Raw genomic sequence first — 16,310 nt, 5'->3', positions numbered from 1 at the left:
CACCTACTTTTTATTGGGATAATGAGCTGAGGAATGACAGGAAGAATCTTGTTTCCACCATGTTCCAGCATGTCATGGATTCCTTGACGTGCAAAAAACTCACATGGAAATGTCATTTCACAAAGCCCATCAAAAAACAAAGGCAGATAATAATGATAGTCCAGCTTCTCAATCTCTACCTGAAAATATAAAATAAATAGTCAAATAAATACAATTATACAAAACTAATGCGACATGATCAGCCTGATAGATAATTACTGCCATCTACACAAGTATGTTTAGATAATAATGAGTTTGTATCACTGCAGAATAACATTAAGTCTCCAATATGGTTTATCATCAGATAAATGAAATACAGAAATATTAGACCTAAAGATCAGAATGAAAATTAATATGCTCCAACATATTTTCTGAATAGCTGACACTCAAATCATTTGTTTAGATGAAACCAGAGGTTCACATATCTGAAATTAGAAATTGAAGGCTTTCTGGTAAGTCAGTTCCAGACTCTGATATTCTCGCTTATACCTTACTTTGTAAGTCACCCACACAAATTAATGCAGCTATTTTAAGAATAACATTCTATTTACTTCAGAAATATCTGATCTTTATGTTTTCACTTGGACATTTATAAGAACAAATAAGAAAGAATCCTGTAACCAAAAAATATCCAACATCGCACAAGTATCCGTATTTATACTGAATCTGCAACTTCGTAGGATATTCGTAGGATATCTGCAACTTCGTAGGATTATCTACCTAAACTTATTTACTATTGATTTCAGGAACAGAATTCTAAAGAAATTCCATGGGTCTCTACTGTGAAAACAGGTAAAGAAAAACTGAATAAAACCTATGCTTAATAGGAACCTCCCTCCATTCCTAAAATAGAAAGTGTGCTAACCATACCATGATAATGAATTTGTAAGTGATTTCACACTCTATCCAAGTATTCTTCCCCGTTCTTTCTTCTACATACCATCAACCTGATGTTACATACACTCAGGAAAGCCAGAAAGAACCAGAAGTTGCTTGCTTTCAGTCTCTTAGAGCTCTGAGTATAGCTAAGCTTGGCTCAACAGCCAGGCACTTTCCCTAAACACAGTAAGATCCTCAAAATCACTGAGAGACCAATCCACCACTTCAGGCAACCGCTTCCTTGAAACACTACTTAGCCCCTACCCTATTTTTCCAGTGATATTATATTTTGAAATTTGGTAGGTGCTTCTTCCTTCACACTCAACAAGCTTTGTCACAGACTATGTTGAAGCTCAAAAAATCCTAAAGAAAAGTTAGTCAGGTTAAGCAAATCAATCCCCAGCCCTCGATTCCTGAATATCTTTTGGGAATAGAATTCTCACTTGAATTGTGGAAGTCAAGCAAGTAGCAGACATACATTCTCTGCCGCTGTCATTCATTTTCCTCCCTGCTTGACTCTGAGCAGACCTGAATATCTTGCATATCTTAGCTACTGACTGGACCACTTCAGTCTTTTAAGTTGAAACTGATTCATCTATGATAAATGAAAATTAATCATAGAATAACCCAAGTTGGTAGGGAACATCATTGAGTCCAACTCCTGGGTCCATGCAGGACCACCCAAAAATCAAACCGTATCTCTAAGCATTGTCCAAACACTTGATTTCTGACAGGCTTGATGCCATTACAACTTCCCTGGGGAGCCTGTTCCAGCCTCTTCATCCTCTCAAAGAACCTTTCCTAACACCCAGCCTGACCCTCCCCTGTCCCAGCCCCATGCCGTTCCCTCGGGTCCTGTCGCTGCCCCCAGAGAGCAGAGCTCAGCGCCTGCCCCTCCGCTCCCCTCGTGAGGGAGCTGCAGGCCGCCATGAGGCCTCCCCTCAGCCTGCTCTGGGCTGGGCTGAACAAACCAAGGGACCTCAGCTGCTCCTTGTACATTTAAATGGAAGAGGTACTTGAAAATAACACTGATTTTTAACCTCTAACAACAGGCTAAAAAGAATGAATGCATTATACCTATTTACCTACAAATGTGAATGAAATCAAGTCCTTGTAGTGAACCATACAGAGGAAGGAATAAAAAAAAATAATTAAACATTCCTACAGGAGAACCCAAAACACCACATATGATGGCTACTCTGTGTGTTTTGCTTGTTGGCTTTTTGTTTAAGAACGGAAAACACCTTCATCAGATGCTTTTAGGGTCAATATTCCATGGTCAATTCATGTGAAAGTTCAAAAATAACTATACCAAGCAAGCACATATGAAGATCTTTACAAAACACTTAATAATAAGATATCTAAATTCTCGATACTAATTTTTTTGGGGGTATTTCTTGAGTATACAGCATGCTACGGACAATGCTTGTGAACTGGTAAAATAAGTGAGCCCACACAGTGACTGAGAACAGAAGATCTAGCAACTACAAACTTCTGGTAAAAAGCCTAATTCAGAAACCAAATTATTCACTACAGAGAGAAGCCTGTATCATGGAAGAAATGGTCAGGTGGTCAAAAAAGCTTTGATGAAGAAGTAGGACCATGAAGACCCAATTTTTTCTTGTTCTTTGTCAATAGGAAAATAAGATGTCCTTCAATATTTCTCTTTTTAACTTCTCTATAGTTTACATAATTATTTGATTGCATTTCAATTATTGAATGTTCCACTTTCAGAAAAATTAAAACAAAACATACAATGTTTACTTGTATCTGGGGAAAAGCTTTAGGCATGAAAATGAAGATACACAATTAGTACAATGAAAAATGCCTTTATCAGATTTTTTTTTTTTAATCCATTCCTTATATGCACTTTGGACAACTCTTTCAAAATTACAAACTATTTCCATGGAAATACACACCTTTGTTACGTTACTGAATCAAGATGTGCAACTATTTTGCTCAAATCACATGTAATAGAATCCCTTATGTTTTTTCTTCCTCTCTCTACTAATATCTCATCTATTCTGTACAGTTATCTTTTTTTTCTCAAAGAGGTTCTCATAGTCTGACCAATTTTTCTTCCCTTTTCTTTCCCCTTGAAATATGCTTTTTGCATTCCAGACATGAAGAAAGATTATGTGTTCAAAAGCTTGTTCAGTGGGTTTTTTTGTTTGTTTGTTTGTTTGTTTTCCAGTGACAATAACTGGTCAATAAAAGATATTACCTTTGATATTACCTTTAGCTACCAACATTGTCTCACAGTTATACATTTTTTATACATAGGATGACACATTAACTTTAAGGACAACATGATTTCTGGTTTTAAAAATACTTTTTTTTTTTTTTTCACATGACACAAATGCTTGATTTTGAAACAAAATTTCTACACAACACAGGTATTTCAAGCATTACATAATAAAGCATTTGTGTATACTCCTTACCTTTCAGTTGGTTCCAAAGCCATCAGTGGATGGCTACTGGCATGGCTCTGAAAAGGACTCTGATTTCTATCTCATTTCTTGAAGTGTCAGCTGTCCAAGCATACAACTAATTTTTACTTAGCATTTTGTGCCCTATAATAACTCCCACAATATGGAAGCCAGAAATATTTTGTCTTACATTCTATGTTGTGAAACCTTTTCCTTCTGTATTTACTATTTAGCTTTTAAAAGTGGCTATTATACAGCTGTACAGAGAAAAATGTGATTTTTCTGCTTACTCCCACAAAATTCTTCTGTTGTTCACATCCACCCACAAATAATGCTGATTAAAGCTCAAATTCTTGGCAAAACTTGTCCACATCTGACAACAATGCTGCAGCTACAGATTTTAATAAGTCTCAAAATAAGTATTATGAACTTCTATACTTTTTTAATAGGGTTGTAAGTTGTGAGAATACAGAATCTGAATTTCAGCAATTAGGCCAACTAAAAAAAAATAAATTATTGTAAAATATGATCAGATGATGAAAACCACTGTATTAGCATCAGTAAAATCTGTTTCATTAAATTTCTATGCTACCTATGCATATTACAAGCTGTCTAGGTGAAAAAGAAACAATATACAGTTTATAGTTTTATCAATATGTATAACACACCAATGCACAACAAGATGCAAGGAAACTAATGGCAGTATCACAATTAGAGATAATTTGTTCTGCAGAAAATCTGTTCCTATGAAGCAGCTAATAGTGAGAGGAAAGTCTGCTGAGAAAATGAAAAGCCAGATGAAGAGTTTACATTGTAAATAGGAAAAATAGTTCCTTGGCTTATCTTCCTGATAAATGAAGAGAGAACTTATTTGAGAGAACTTAAAGTATAGAAGTTTGTCAGTTGGTATGCCATTGGCCTTTCCTAAACAGTCATATTTAAAGCAATCTGATAATCTAAAAACTGGAAAACAACAGATTATCTGACTTAAGGGAAACAGAAAATGGCAAGAGAGTAACTAGATATGAACTCTAACGGAAAACTTTTAATTTAATGAAACTGAATTTAGAACCTTTTAGAAAAGGTAGATATTTAACTCTGCAGATATTTAACTTCTCACAATAATTTAAATAACAAACTTATTAATTGTACTGCCTAGATTTTGACTTTACACACTTTGCTGATGTTATAGACAAGGCAGATCTTGCCAATATCAAGGAGGGTCACCTAAAAGGAAAACAGAATGACCAAAAATGGTTGAGATATAGGTCATTACAGTATCCCATGCAATGTCAAAGTGACAGACAAGCAAGAATTTCTGCTACAGTACAGGAGTTCATCAACATGATGTAGTAAAACAGCAAAAAGAGTTGAGTAGACCAATTAATCATTATGAACCACCAACACAATGCAGATATGAAAAGGGCAACTATTATTTAAAATGTATCAGATATTTCTAGTACAGATAGGAAAGCATTACTATTATTATACAGGGAACTAGTGAGATTGCACCTGTTATTATTATCAATTTACCCTATATATTTACATTTATCCTACTACAAAACAACCAGATTATATTCCCATGAATTCCTCATGGTAAGTAACAGGGACAAGCTGGCACATAAGAATACATCAAACTGGGGAAAAAAATAAAGTAAAAAGGAAAACAAATGTTTTTTAACTTTTTATTGTCTATCTGAACTCTAATCACATTAGATTATCAGAATCAAGTGGTTTCTAGAAAAGCATGAAAAATATGTTATCCTAATACACCCGAGTGTTCCATTGTTTTCCTTACACAGTTTTATTAATATGTTGTAAAAGTTCCACAAGCACACTAAATGTTAAACTTTAGAGTAAGACAGAAAGAGATATATTGTTTCTCTACATTTTACCCATCTCTTTTATTTGCAATTGCCTAATATAAGCATTACATGATGTGCAAAGATAATTTGCATTCATAGGAGCCATGCAGTTATAAGAATCATGCAATTTACAATTTTGCAAGCATTTAATTAGACACCAGTGGACACCTTTCTGAAACGGGAAAACAAAGAGGATAACACTGTCCCAGAAGAAGAAAAGGCTAAGTGGAGGTAAATCCCTCCCACCTCGAAGGCAGAGGCTGAAGGTAGAAGGACAATAAGGAGGTTGCTGGAAGACTCTGGCTACCTTTTGGAGGCATATGTATCGATCTTTGCTTATCTACTCTGTGAAACGTGCAGTTCATTTTAAACCATACTTGAAGAACAGTGGGTGACTTTGACCATCCCAGCAAGACACATACAATGTATCGTGTCAGTACAGAATCATTTAAAATTAACTTATATACCCTCATTTCTTGCTCAAAGAATATTTGCTACCACTTTAATAAGATGAAACTTAACATTCTTACTTTAATTTTTAAGAATGAATTATGAAGAATGAATTATAAATCAGGAAAGAAAGTCAACTGATTCTATCTCATTCAGAAGGAGTGGCCAAGCAATTGTTTTCTCATTTGTTGGCATTAATTTCCTTTCTCTTTGACAATTATTCATGCAAAGCTATCTTTCAAATTAACTTAAAATTCTTTGGCATTTATGCAAATAACACAAAAATAGAAAAAAAGCAGATAAGCAGGAAGACTGGTATAAAACCACACAGCAAAAAATGTCTGTGGCCAAAATTAAAAACAACTATCCAAAGATTTATTTTGTTTTAATAATTCAGACATGGCATAAAATAGCGGGAAACCTTCCACAATGTATGTAATGCACAACTAAAATCATCCATCTATTGAATTTTGTCATAAGTTTCAGACATAATGAAAAATTGGTCATTTTGTGGCTCTAGAAATTGTGAAAACTTTTAAAACATCATTATGCATTAATATTTGCATTTTCATACACAATATATATTGTAAAATATAATAAAAATGTAGAAACCAAACGGCTGAAAGGCAAATTAGAATAGTGATTTCTCATGATAAGAGTGTTCTGTGAGACGGTTCCTACCACCTTCTCTTGACAATTATCTCTAGGTGGGAAAGTGGGCAGAAAACCTCTAATATAGAGAATAAAATAGCAGTACTCTGTTCACTTTGTTAACTAGAAAAATAAGAAGAGGTATTTCCTCAAATGCTCTAAGGTGAGTCTACATTAGTGTATTTCTTTGGAGCAGTTGTGCAATTTCAAAGTTAACCCTAAAGGGAACAGGTGCATCTTGTGTGCAGGAAATGTGGTTCTGTATATAGATGTGATCAATTTATTTCTTATTTAAGCCTTTGCCATTATTCCTTTATTCTGAGCACACTAAAGGGGTTACGTATGGCTCTCTACAGCAACAGAGAAGTTATACTCTCACTCACAAATTGCAAAAACACATTGTGATGGGGGAATTCTGAGCACTGTCAGAGAAAAAAAAAATCAAACCCAAAAAAACTACACCTATCATGCACCTATTACAATCAGCATGTTTTTAGGTTTTATTCCTATCCTACCAACAAAGAAAGAGTTTTTACATCACATAAATCTCCAAAGATGTAACTGCATATTTTTGGATAGCATTATTATTAAGCATGGAAAATTGTACAAAACAGGAAGGAAGACACAGTCCTCTCAGTAAATTCACAGTCTATTCACTCATTTCTTATCATGCAGTTAATCTTATTGATTTCACATGACATTCGCAAAATTCTCTTAATGAGAACAACCTACTTTTGGGGTTGATTTTTTTTTTTTTAAAGAATCTATAGTTCCAAGAAGTATAATCAGAATCCTAAATGTACAAGAGCCCACTGACTCAATTGGTTGTCTCATAACTTTAGTAAGAACTGAGAAGCTGTTTTCTGACACTAACTGACAGGTTTTATATGTCTCTTGCTCTTATGAAACAGGCTTGCTAGACACAGAGCAGAAATCTGTAGACTGTACTCTGGAGATTCAGCTTATTAAAAGCAATCTAAGGGACAGTTTTAAGAGTTAAAATAATAGACAAATGATATCTGGTTCTAGATATTGAATTAGGATTTCAAAAAGCTTTCAATAGAGTCCTTTTCAGGATATTATTAAGTTAACTTAGTAGCCACAGGAGGCAAAATGAAGTCCTTTCATGAATTAAAAGCTGGTTACAGTACAAGAAACAAAAACATTAATGGTGGAGTGCCCTGGGGATTCGTAGAAATAATGCTGCTTAGTATATTATCACAGGCCACAATTTAAAATTAAAAATATTACTCAGAATGATAGAAATGATGGAGTATTGCAAACAATTGAAATTGACTGACAAAATGAAATGATTTACCAATGTGATAAAGATAGAATGTAAGATAGAAAAGTAAAAACTGTAAATTATTTTTACAATTTGTAATGCTGCAGCTTCTGGTAATTGCATTTATCAATATTAAGGCCCATTCATGTTTGTAACTATGAATACTTTTTAAAATTTTATTATTCTAATTGTCTTTTCTAATTGCTACCATCTTGAATCTTCTGAAAGCCATAAAAATTTCTGACCTCTGGAATGCGATTTTGAAAGAAGACTGAAAGGGATACATGCAGCACCAGCCAAGGAAGGAAGATAAATTTTTTTATGAACTCCAGTAAAGTAATCTTCTCATAGCGCTTCAGGGGAAAAGTTCATTAAGTTCACGTAAAAAATGAGGGTTATCTGGGAGGAAAGTGAGAACAGTGAAAACAGTTCTCTGCCTCTAGGCCCGCAGCTCCCCTTGTGAGTCTTGCTCTCTGCCTGCTCTGTGAGCAGATGAGTCCTAAGTTCTAAGTTCTCCTCTCTGAGAGGAGTATTCCAGGAGGAAGACGTTTACCATGGAAGGTCAGGTCATCCTCTGGTGACTCATTATTGTTCTATTAATGCCACATTGGTACTGGAAAGACCTAGTTAAAAATTATTGACTGGAGCTGAATAAAAGTTTGTGCTATCTGACCAGAATTATCTGAGATGTCACAATGAGGGAAACTCTTCATAAAAGGTTGGTAGCCAACTTCAGCTAATTTTGAATGAATTTAAGTTTACTATCTTTGGTTATACCTCTTCCACCATTAAAACATGCAGGAACCGAGATCTACTGTATATTAAATACATACAATGAAATCTAAATGATTTATAGTATGGATTCAGATGAGGGAATAATCTGTCACAGCAAACTGCATTATACAAAAGATGGTAAAGCAAGCTGTTACTGTCAGCACATTTGCTGAACTAATTTCTGAAAGGAAATAAACACACAATTATCAGTTTAAAAATCAAAACACTGACATTTAGTCAATCTCTTGCCAGACCTAGACTATCCCATTTTAAAAATCAAGTAACAAATGTAAGCAAGATGCACAGACTCCTGGACATTCCTCCATTTCCCGGAAGCCCTGGCACAGGGCTCCTAACTGGACTTTATTTCCATACTGATCAAGCTTATTTGAAAAACAAATATGTTTAAAGGTGACCCAATTACTCAGGACCTCTAATGGTAAATCTCTAAAATTTACTGAGACCTATTGGTATCACTAATGTAACTAAGTAACAAATCAAATTTCAATAGAGTTCAAGAAACTGGTCAGTTTGTACCAGGCACATTTTGGTCACTATAATAAAATGATATTTTAAATAATATTATATATATATATATACATGTGTATATATACATGAATATGATATTTTAATAGCATATCATGTAAAAAGGTACCATAGTAATATTTAATACTAGTTAGGATATTATATATGGTAAAATGTATAAAAAACCTTTGTTTTCAGAAGGGTGGATAAGTTTACTCCAGTAACTTGAATACTTTAAGGTGTGTATGCCTCTCTAATATCTGGAATACTTTACTCTCCTGGAATAGGTTATAGACAGAAAAAACATACTTCCAGCAAGGTGAAGAAAAGAATAGGTAAAAAATGTCTGACCGATATGGTAGCTGCCCCATAGTCACAAGAACTATATTCATCTCTATACTGTTTAACAGGATCTCTTAAGGGTGGAAACTTCAGTTAAGTCCTTATTGATGCTGAAGACCAAAGGCTGATAGAAGACCAAGGGATTTTAAGAGAGTGCCAAGAAGCTTTAAGTGTTCTCTGGCATACACTGACAAAGCAATTGCATTAACTGATGGTTTTTTGACTCACAACTCCTGAAAGTCATCCCCCAACTTTCAAAGTTATTTAGTGGTATATCCATTTGGGAATCTGCTCCATTGGTCCAATAGGCTCATTTGTTCCAATTTCCCATGTTATAATGATGATGCTCCTCCCCAGGAAAGAGCAATGGCTGAACATTTCAAGAGAACTATCCAGAATCCAGAAAGAAACGTAATAAAATTTATTGCGACAGTTACCATGAAAGCTGTACATCTAGGTCAGTTCTGCACTCACAAGTTCCTGAAAAATGTTGGAGTAAGCAGGACCACAATGTATGAATCTTCACAGACTTCAAGAAGAATACTAAAGGAGGAAAACCAAAGTAGTCTCGTTGTTTGTAAGTATGTCTGAGAAGGAGCATGGACCAAAAGAAGTTTTGAAGCAGAATACTGTCTAAAAAGAAGAGGTCAACCACCAGAAATCCTTTGCCCATGGCCTCCAAGAGTCCTGAAAGACAGCTCTGAATTTATCTCACACTTTTCAGTCATGGTGTGGTGGAATGAGACAATATGCTATGCAATGTTGGAAGGTCCCCAGAGGTACACTGCAGATAGATGAATCAAATACAAAGTGAACCAATTCTAGACATTGATAGAGCCTCAGAAATGGAAGGGAATACTACACCATCTGCTGGCTGATACCAAACATTGTGATGGCATTGTCTATTTTAATAGTGAACTATGGAAAGAGATATCCAGGAGATTATTGTAAATTTCAAGGCCAAATTTGGGAACAAACAGATCAGACTGACATAGAGAAGTTAAAAGCCTCTCTTTGTGAAAATCGGTGTCATTCCAAATAAGTCAGAACTCAAGACTGGCTCATAATTTTCAGAATTTATAATCTACAGTGTGACGAAAAGACGTTTCCATGAGGTATATCTATACATATAACCAGAACAGGGCAGGAGTCATTATCTGACACTGAAAAAACTCTGTCCGAGACTGTGCTAGCTGTGTACTGAACAGTGTCTATGCTCAAGGACATTACATAGTCCCACTACCTTACTAGGATAAATGTGGAGGTTGGCATGAATTGCACAAACTGAGATGAAGAACACAAATACATTTAAAAAAATAATAAAAGTTTGCTTGCACAGCTTTTAAATATTCTATTAAATACATCAAACATATCTGAACAAAATGTTTGGTGCAGATGTATCACTTGAATATTAAGTTGAGCTGATTAGACAATATTACTGTCATGAAGTTAAAAATAAACCTTGCTTTACAAGAGTACAGTCCCTTGTGGCATCTGACATGGCTGTCTGTGAAATGAGTCACTGAATACAACTCTTACATTAATGGTGTCACTGAAGATGACATTTCATAGGTGAAAAGAAGATACCAAACAGATGACTCAGTAGTCCTTTCTGAATTTGGTACCTACAACAAATCTGCTCAGGTGTATACAGATATGGCCCTTCAAAGGGGCCAACTGTTGATCAAACAAACGCTGACTTAAGACGTTGAATTTAGAACCCCTCCGCCATGTAAATGTTTGCTTTATTAACCATTAATTTGCTCTTTCAGGAAAAAGACTCTTTCCAAAGTGTATTAATTTCAGTAAGATATTCTTTACTAAATATATGTATTTAAGGTCTGAACATACTGCATATGTTCTTGTAGTGGTTGCCAATATAAAAACCTAACATACATACATGAACAGACAACAAATTGAAGATAATACTATATTATTTTTAATATATAATAATTACAACAGTATTTTGAATTTGTATAAAAACCTTAAAAATTGATCCTAATCAACTTTCAAAAGCAGAAGGCAATAGGAAATCAGTTAAAACTTAAAGATTTAACTTGCATTAAAGATTTATTCTTGCACTCTTAGCTCAAAATTTGACTTCTCCCCATAGAAAACGGGGATCTTGTTTACTAAGTTTATTTAGTATGTATTATCCTTGCACAGAAATACTTTAAATTTGAACCATCCACCATACTGACTAAAGAAGTTTTTTGAGGCTAGATGAATATGTTCTGAAAACTATTGAAAAGGAAAAGCTACCGTGGAGGCTCAGATAAATAACATTAATAGACTATGGCAATGAAAGTTCTGGCTGATCCTTGATTTTCTTTGAAAGCAATAAAATGTGTAAACCAAAGACAAATTTGAAGAAAGTAAACTAATCTTAAGTAAAATAACTAACAGTAAAATGGTTGCTAGTCCTATGCTTTATTATCTCTGCAGTTTTCTTTATTATCTCTCCAGTTTTCACTAGATGAAATGAGCTCAGATCATTGGATTTTTAAACTGTCCTTGAAACAAATACAGTGAGGAGGTCAACATGTCATGGTGTATCTGTCTATAAGTTATATTACTGATATGCATTCTACATATGTATCCTTATACATTTACTTAATAAAATTTTTTATAGACACTTTTGAGAGTTTTGTATACTGTAGATTCACTAGGACTGCTCTTCTATTTTCACATTGACCAGATGAATAAATGGCAAGAAATTTCATGAGAAGGAAACTTAAGAACTCACTCTTACGCATGTGATTTTTTTTTCTTTTGAAACAATTTGCTGGCCATAGCTATATTCATTCACATTTAAGTAGCATAGATAAGTAAGCAATATTAGTAAGACATAGTCAGACAAAAAATAAATGGACTAAAACCAATATCAAGTATAAAAGTAAGATTATCAGTTAAAAAACCTTTCTACTTGGTTCCCAGGTCACCACATGAAATAAAACTACACAGCTGGGGGAGAAAGGAAATTAATATAGGCAAAATGAGCCTTTGGTTTGGTTTGCATTGTTTTGTGTGTCAGTCATTGAGTAGTTTGTCATGTCAGTGCTCACATGTGGTTTATGTGGACATATGGCTTTATGGTCATGTTTTACGGTCATATTCTTAATAAGCTGGTCCTATGATTTTTGTCACTATTTGGGTTGTAGAGGCTGGATTGACTTGCATTAGTATGCAGCCAACCCTACGCACTCACCAAAAGGAAAAGAAAATAGCTTTGAAAATCAGAGACTGACAGATAAATTCTGGTCATTACCCATTTAAATAATTTTGTGCAGCGAAAAGGGTTATTTTCACAGTAAAGCCTAGTAAGACATGCTGCTAAATTATAAGTAGGCTTCACTAACACAATGGGAATCTCTAACTATAGAAGCCTAAGTAGACAGTGATCATGCAATGAAGAAGTTCCTCACGTTTTTTCTTCCCCACACCTATGGTATTAGCTATCACTATCACATGGTGTGTTTGCCATGAAGTACAGTGTAACCTTAGCAATCTTACTAGGAATTCTTCACTCATTCTGGAGAAAAAGAGAATAAAAAAACAGAAAGGGTACCCTGGACTGAATCCCAAAGCAGTAGCACTACACTAGGCTTTAATTACTCAAGTTATCCCACTGTCTAACTACTAAAATAGTGCTATGTAATGCAGGAAAATATAAATGATGATCTGTTTTTTTAACCACTGCACAAAATTTTCAATATTGCTATATTTCATTAAACACTGAATACAAATTTTGTACTGCTGTGTCAAGTTTTCCATTGTTGTAATGCTATTTCAGTAATTTAAATTCACTGTCTGGAAGATGCAGTGAAATTATTAGGTGTGTCAGCGACAAATTTTTCTATACAAACCTCTCTTTGGACTAAGCTGAGGCATTTGTGTAAAAGAGTACATAGCACTATTTGTATTGTTTTAGCATTGAGGCAGAAAGTTAATTTTGCTGTGTAACAAGCTACAAATAAAAAGCTTGTCATTTTTTTTTTTCCTTTGGGAACGTGTTTTGTGTCAATGCATTATATGCCAATGCATCATGTGCCAGCCTACTCCCACAGTGGACTATTGTAAGCCCAGCTGAGATTGAAATGTACTATAAAGGCTAATATAGACATACATTTATGTTAAATGTAATATAAATCGAAAAAGTGGAATAATAAGAATGAGTGGAACCTGAGAATGTTTTATATTAATAGCTGTCAAATGGATTGTGGAAAGTAAACTTGAAAACAGGGAGAATTTCTGGAAGACTATACAAAATTTATGACAATATTCTTTTCACTATTTACTATAACATCATTCTTAGGTTATCAGTTATGTCTAACAATACCTCAGTAGCCACACAATTATCCATATTTCTGCAGGAATCAAATAGTTTTAAGCAGGTAATTATTCAAAATCCTCTTAATTTTTAAAAAGAATAACAAATGTTTTAATTATTTGAATAATCCAAATTATATTTGATAGACCATTCAGTGGCTGCTACAGTGCTCACAGTTTTATTCCTATAATATGAAACTCAGTAAGATCAATTAAATCTTACAACAATTTCATCTAATCACACCAGACAAGCATTCAAGATGAATATTATCATAGAATAATGAACACTAAAAATAATTAAACATATTGGGATTTAAGTGATCATAATCAAATTTCAGACTTAATACTCTGTTAAGATTGATGTTTCTGTTTTTATCTCCGTTGGCATTATCAGCATAACAAAAGATGCCTTCTTGAGAATATCTAGAGAGACCAAAGTAAGATTTCTTGTATTTAGATATCAACAGTTTTAGTGTAAAAAACATTTTATTCTGTTTTACTAATAAAAAATGATCTCATATTGTGTGCAAGATCTGGAATGTCAATGGAGAATTAGGGGACATGACGTTAGGGTAATTCTTTGTGGGTACTGGAGACAAAAGATTAAATATTTTATAACTGAGCCACTAGTTCAAGCTTCAATAGCCATCTATGCAAATTCAATTGATGTTGCTAGTTCTTCATCAGAGGTAAAGTGAACTTGTCTAGCAGTCTGAAGGATGATAAGTATTGACCTACAATTTCAGAGAATGAATTTACCTTCTAAACTCAGATTCCTTGTCACCTTTTCAGATAAAAGTAGAAAGGTTAGATAGTTTAGCACACACTACAACCCCCAACAGTGTTACTTATGCACATGAACACTGAGAAGAGGAAGGAGACTGTGGAAAAAGTGGAAAAGGATAAAGGGATAGTAGCAAGTAGGTTCCAAAATGAGAAATCTGCTATTCTGAGTCAGAGCAGCAATTTACAAGAGAGAAAGTTCAGACTTGTGACAAAAGAGAAACGCGAAATCCTCCAGTTTCTAATCACCAACCAAACTTAAGTTCTGAGATCTGTTCAGTAACTACAGAGGCTGTGACCAAGGTAGGGTTTAAATTACATGTGAAACAAGAACAGGATATCCTGTGCACAGGATAATTCTAAGCTACTTCCAGACACCACATTAGGGAGAGAGTATGAGGACATGTACCACTTCCTCTTTCAACTTCCATCCTCTTTCAAAGGAAAGGACACCTGAACAGGAAGGCTGGAAAGCAGCCCCTGTAAAGCGAGGTTCCGTCTTGTCCCAGGATGTGGTGTGGCAAACAGCTATTTCACAGTTCAGAAATAACCTAAGATTATACCACTATATTCATGACCAGTGAAGCCTATGGAAATCCTTGTTGATAGGTCAGACCCTAAGTATTCAGCTTATTCTAAAGCCTCATTAACTACACTAATTCTGAAATAATGGATTATTGTCATGTATTATCAAACTGATGAAATATCCTGATATAGCAATTTCATGGTACAAAGGAGACAATTTTACACGAGCACTAGCCCTGTGATGGTTCAATCCAGGATCTTTAACTGGAAATGGGTATGGTGTCTAATAAATTTCATTTTGAGACCTCCTGCACTTTTTGTGATACCAGAACAATAACAAGCCACATTCCCTATTCCTCTGTGCATAGCAAAACTGCCTGAGTATGACTAGCTTTCTCAGAACTAGTCTTTGAGGTCATTTAGCTAGGTCTGTGTTTCAGGTATAAAGTTTAAGGCCTGTTTTTTAATTAAACTCTGAATGGTTGATACCACATTGAAAATTATTTTTCTCATTTGCATAGGGAGAGAAAATTCTAATTCTAATGCTTCTGAAGATATGTGTGAGAGCATTGAGATTGGGGCTCTTTGTATTATTCCATGTTTTCATCACTTACACTTTCCTTGATTTACGTTTCTGCTCTACATTCTCAGAATGACAATTCTAAATCTTTAAAAATAGCTCTTTCCATGTCACAGTACCTTCAGCTCCCAGCAGTATTACTTTATCATGCCACTTTATTAAGGGTATCAAAAATACCTAACTACCATATTTAGGAAGAAAAAAAAAAAAGAAAAAAGGAAAAAATAAGTCAAAAAAAAAAAAAGTCAAGGATTAATAACAACTACGTCTAGAGGTGAAACCAACTGCCTATTCTTCACTCAGGTACATCCTAAATAACCTCTATCAAAAGAAACAACCAACCCCTTCATTTCTTCATTACATTATAAGCTCCTCAAGTACAAGAGTATCATTAACTTACAAAATGTATTTAGCATTTTAGGAAAAAATCTTTCTTCCATGCCAAACGTATTCAGGGCTATCAAACTGACTTCAGTTTTGAATTCAGACTTCCTTCAGTGTGCAAAAGCATCGCTGTTTAGCTTTAACACACAATAAAGAAGGTATCTACCAAAACAAACAACAACAGAAAACAGAAAAGGGGAATTAACCAACTATCTGTTTGGTGGTAGGGTAGGTTTTCTATTACAGACAAATAGCAAACAAAGCCATACTTAATCCATCATTTTGCAAATAAAAGATAACCATATCATCTATCTATCTATGCTGAAGTGTAAGTTATCAAAAAAAGCTTCTCATTAGTTGTCATCTCAGAGTAACTTCAAAAGCAGTCCCTGAGCATCCAATACTATCTTTCTGACAACCTCCTTATCTCCTACAAGCTGTTGTGAGAGATGAATCAAACCAGCATGTTA

The 16,310-nt window shown here is 34.5% G+C and overlaps 1 protein-coding gene across 1 annotated transcript in view; it reads right to left on the bottom strand.

Annotated features, from left to right (window-relative positions):
• The window catches only part of PACRG (parkin coregulated), a 220,782-nt gene that overhangs the window by 104,557 nt on the left and 99,915 nt on the right, over positions 1–16,310 (bottom strand). Inside the window, exon 4 of the mRNA XM_083830277.1 lies at positions 8–179. Within this exon, the coding sequence (XP_083686403.1) occupies positions 8–179 (172 nt within the window). The remainder of the gene's footprint in view (positions 1–7; positions 180–16,310) is intronic.

Source organism: Anser anser, assembly GCF_964211835.1.
Source record: "Anser anser genome assembly, chromosome: 3".
Lineage (NCBI taxonomy): Eukaryota > Metazoa > Chordata > Aves > Anseriformes > Anatidae > Anser > Anser anser.
The sequence above is the reverse complement of the archived record's forward strand: the minus strand, read 5'-3'. Positions and strand labels throughout refer to the sequence as shown.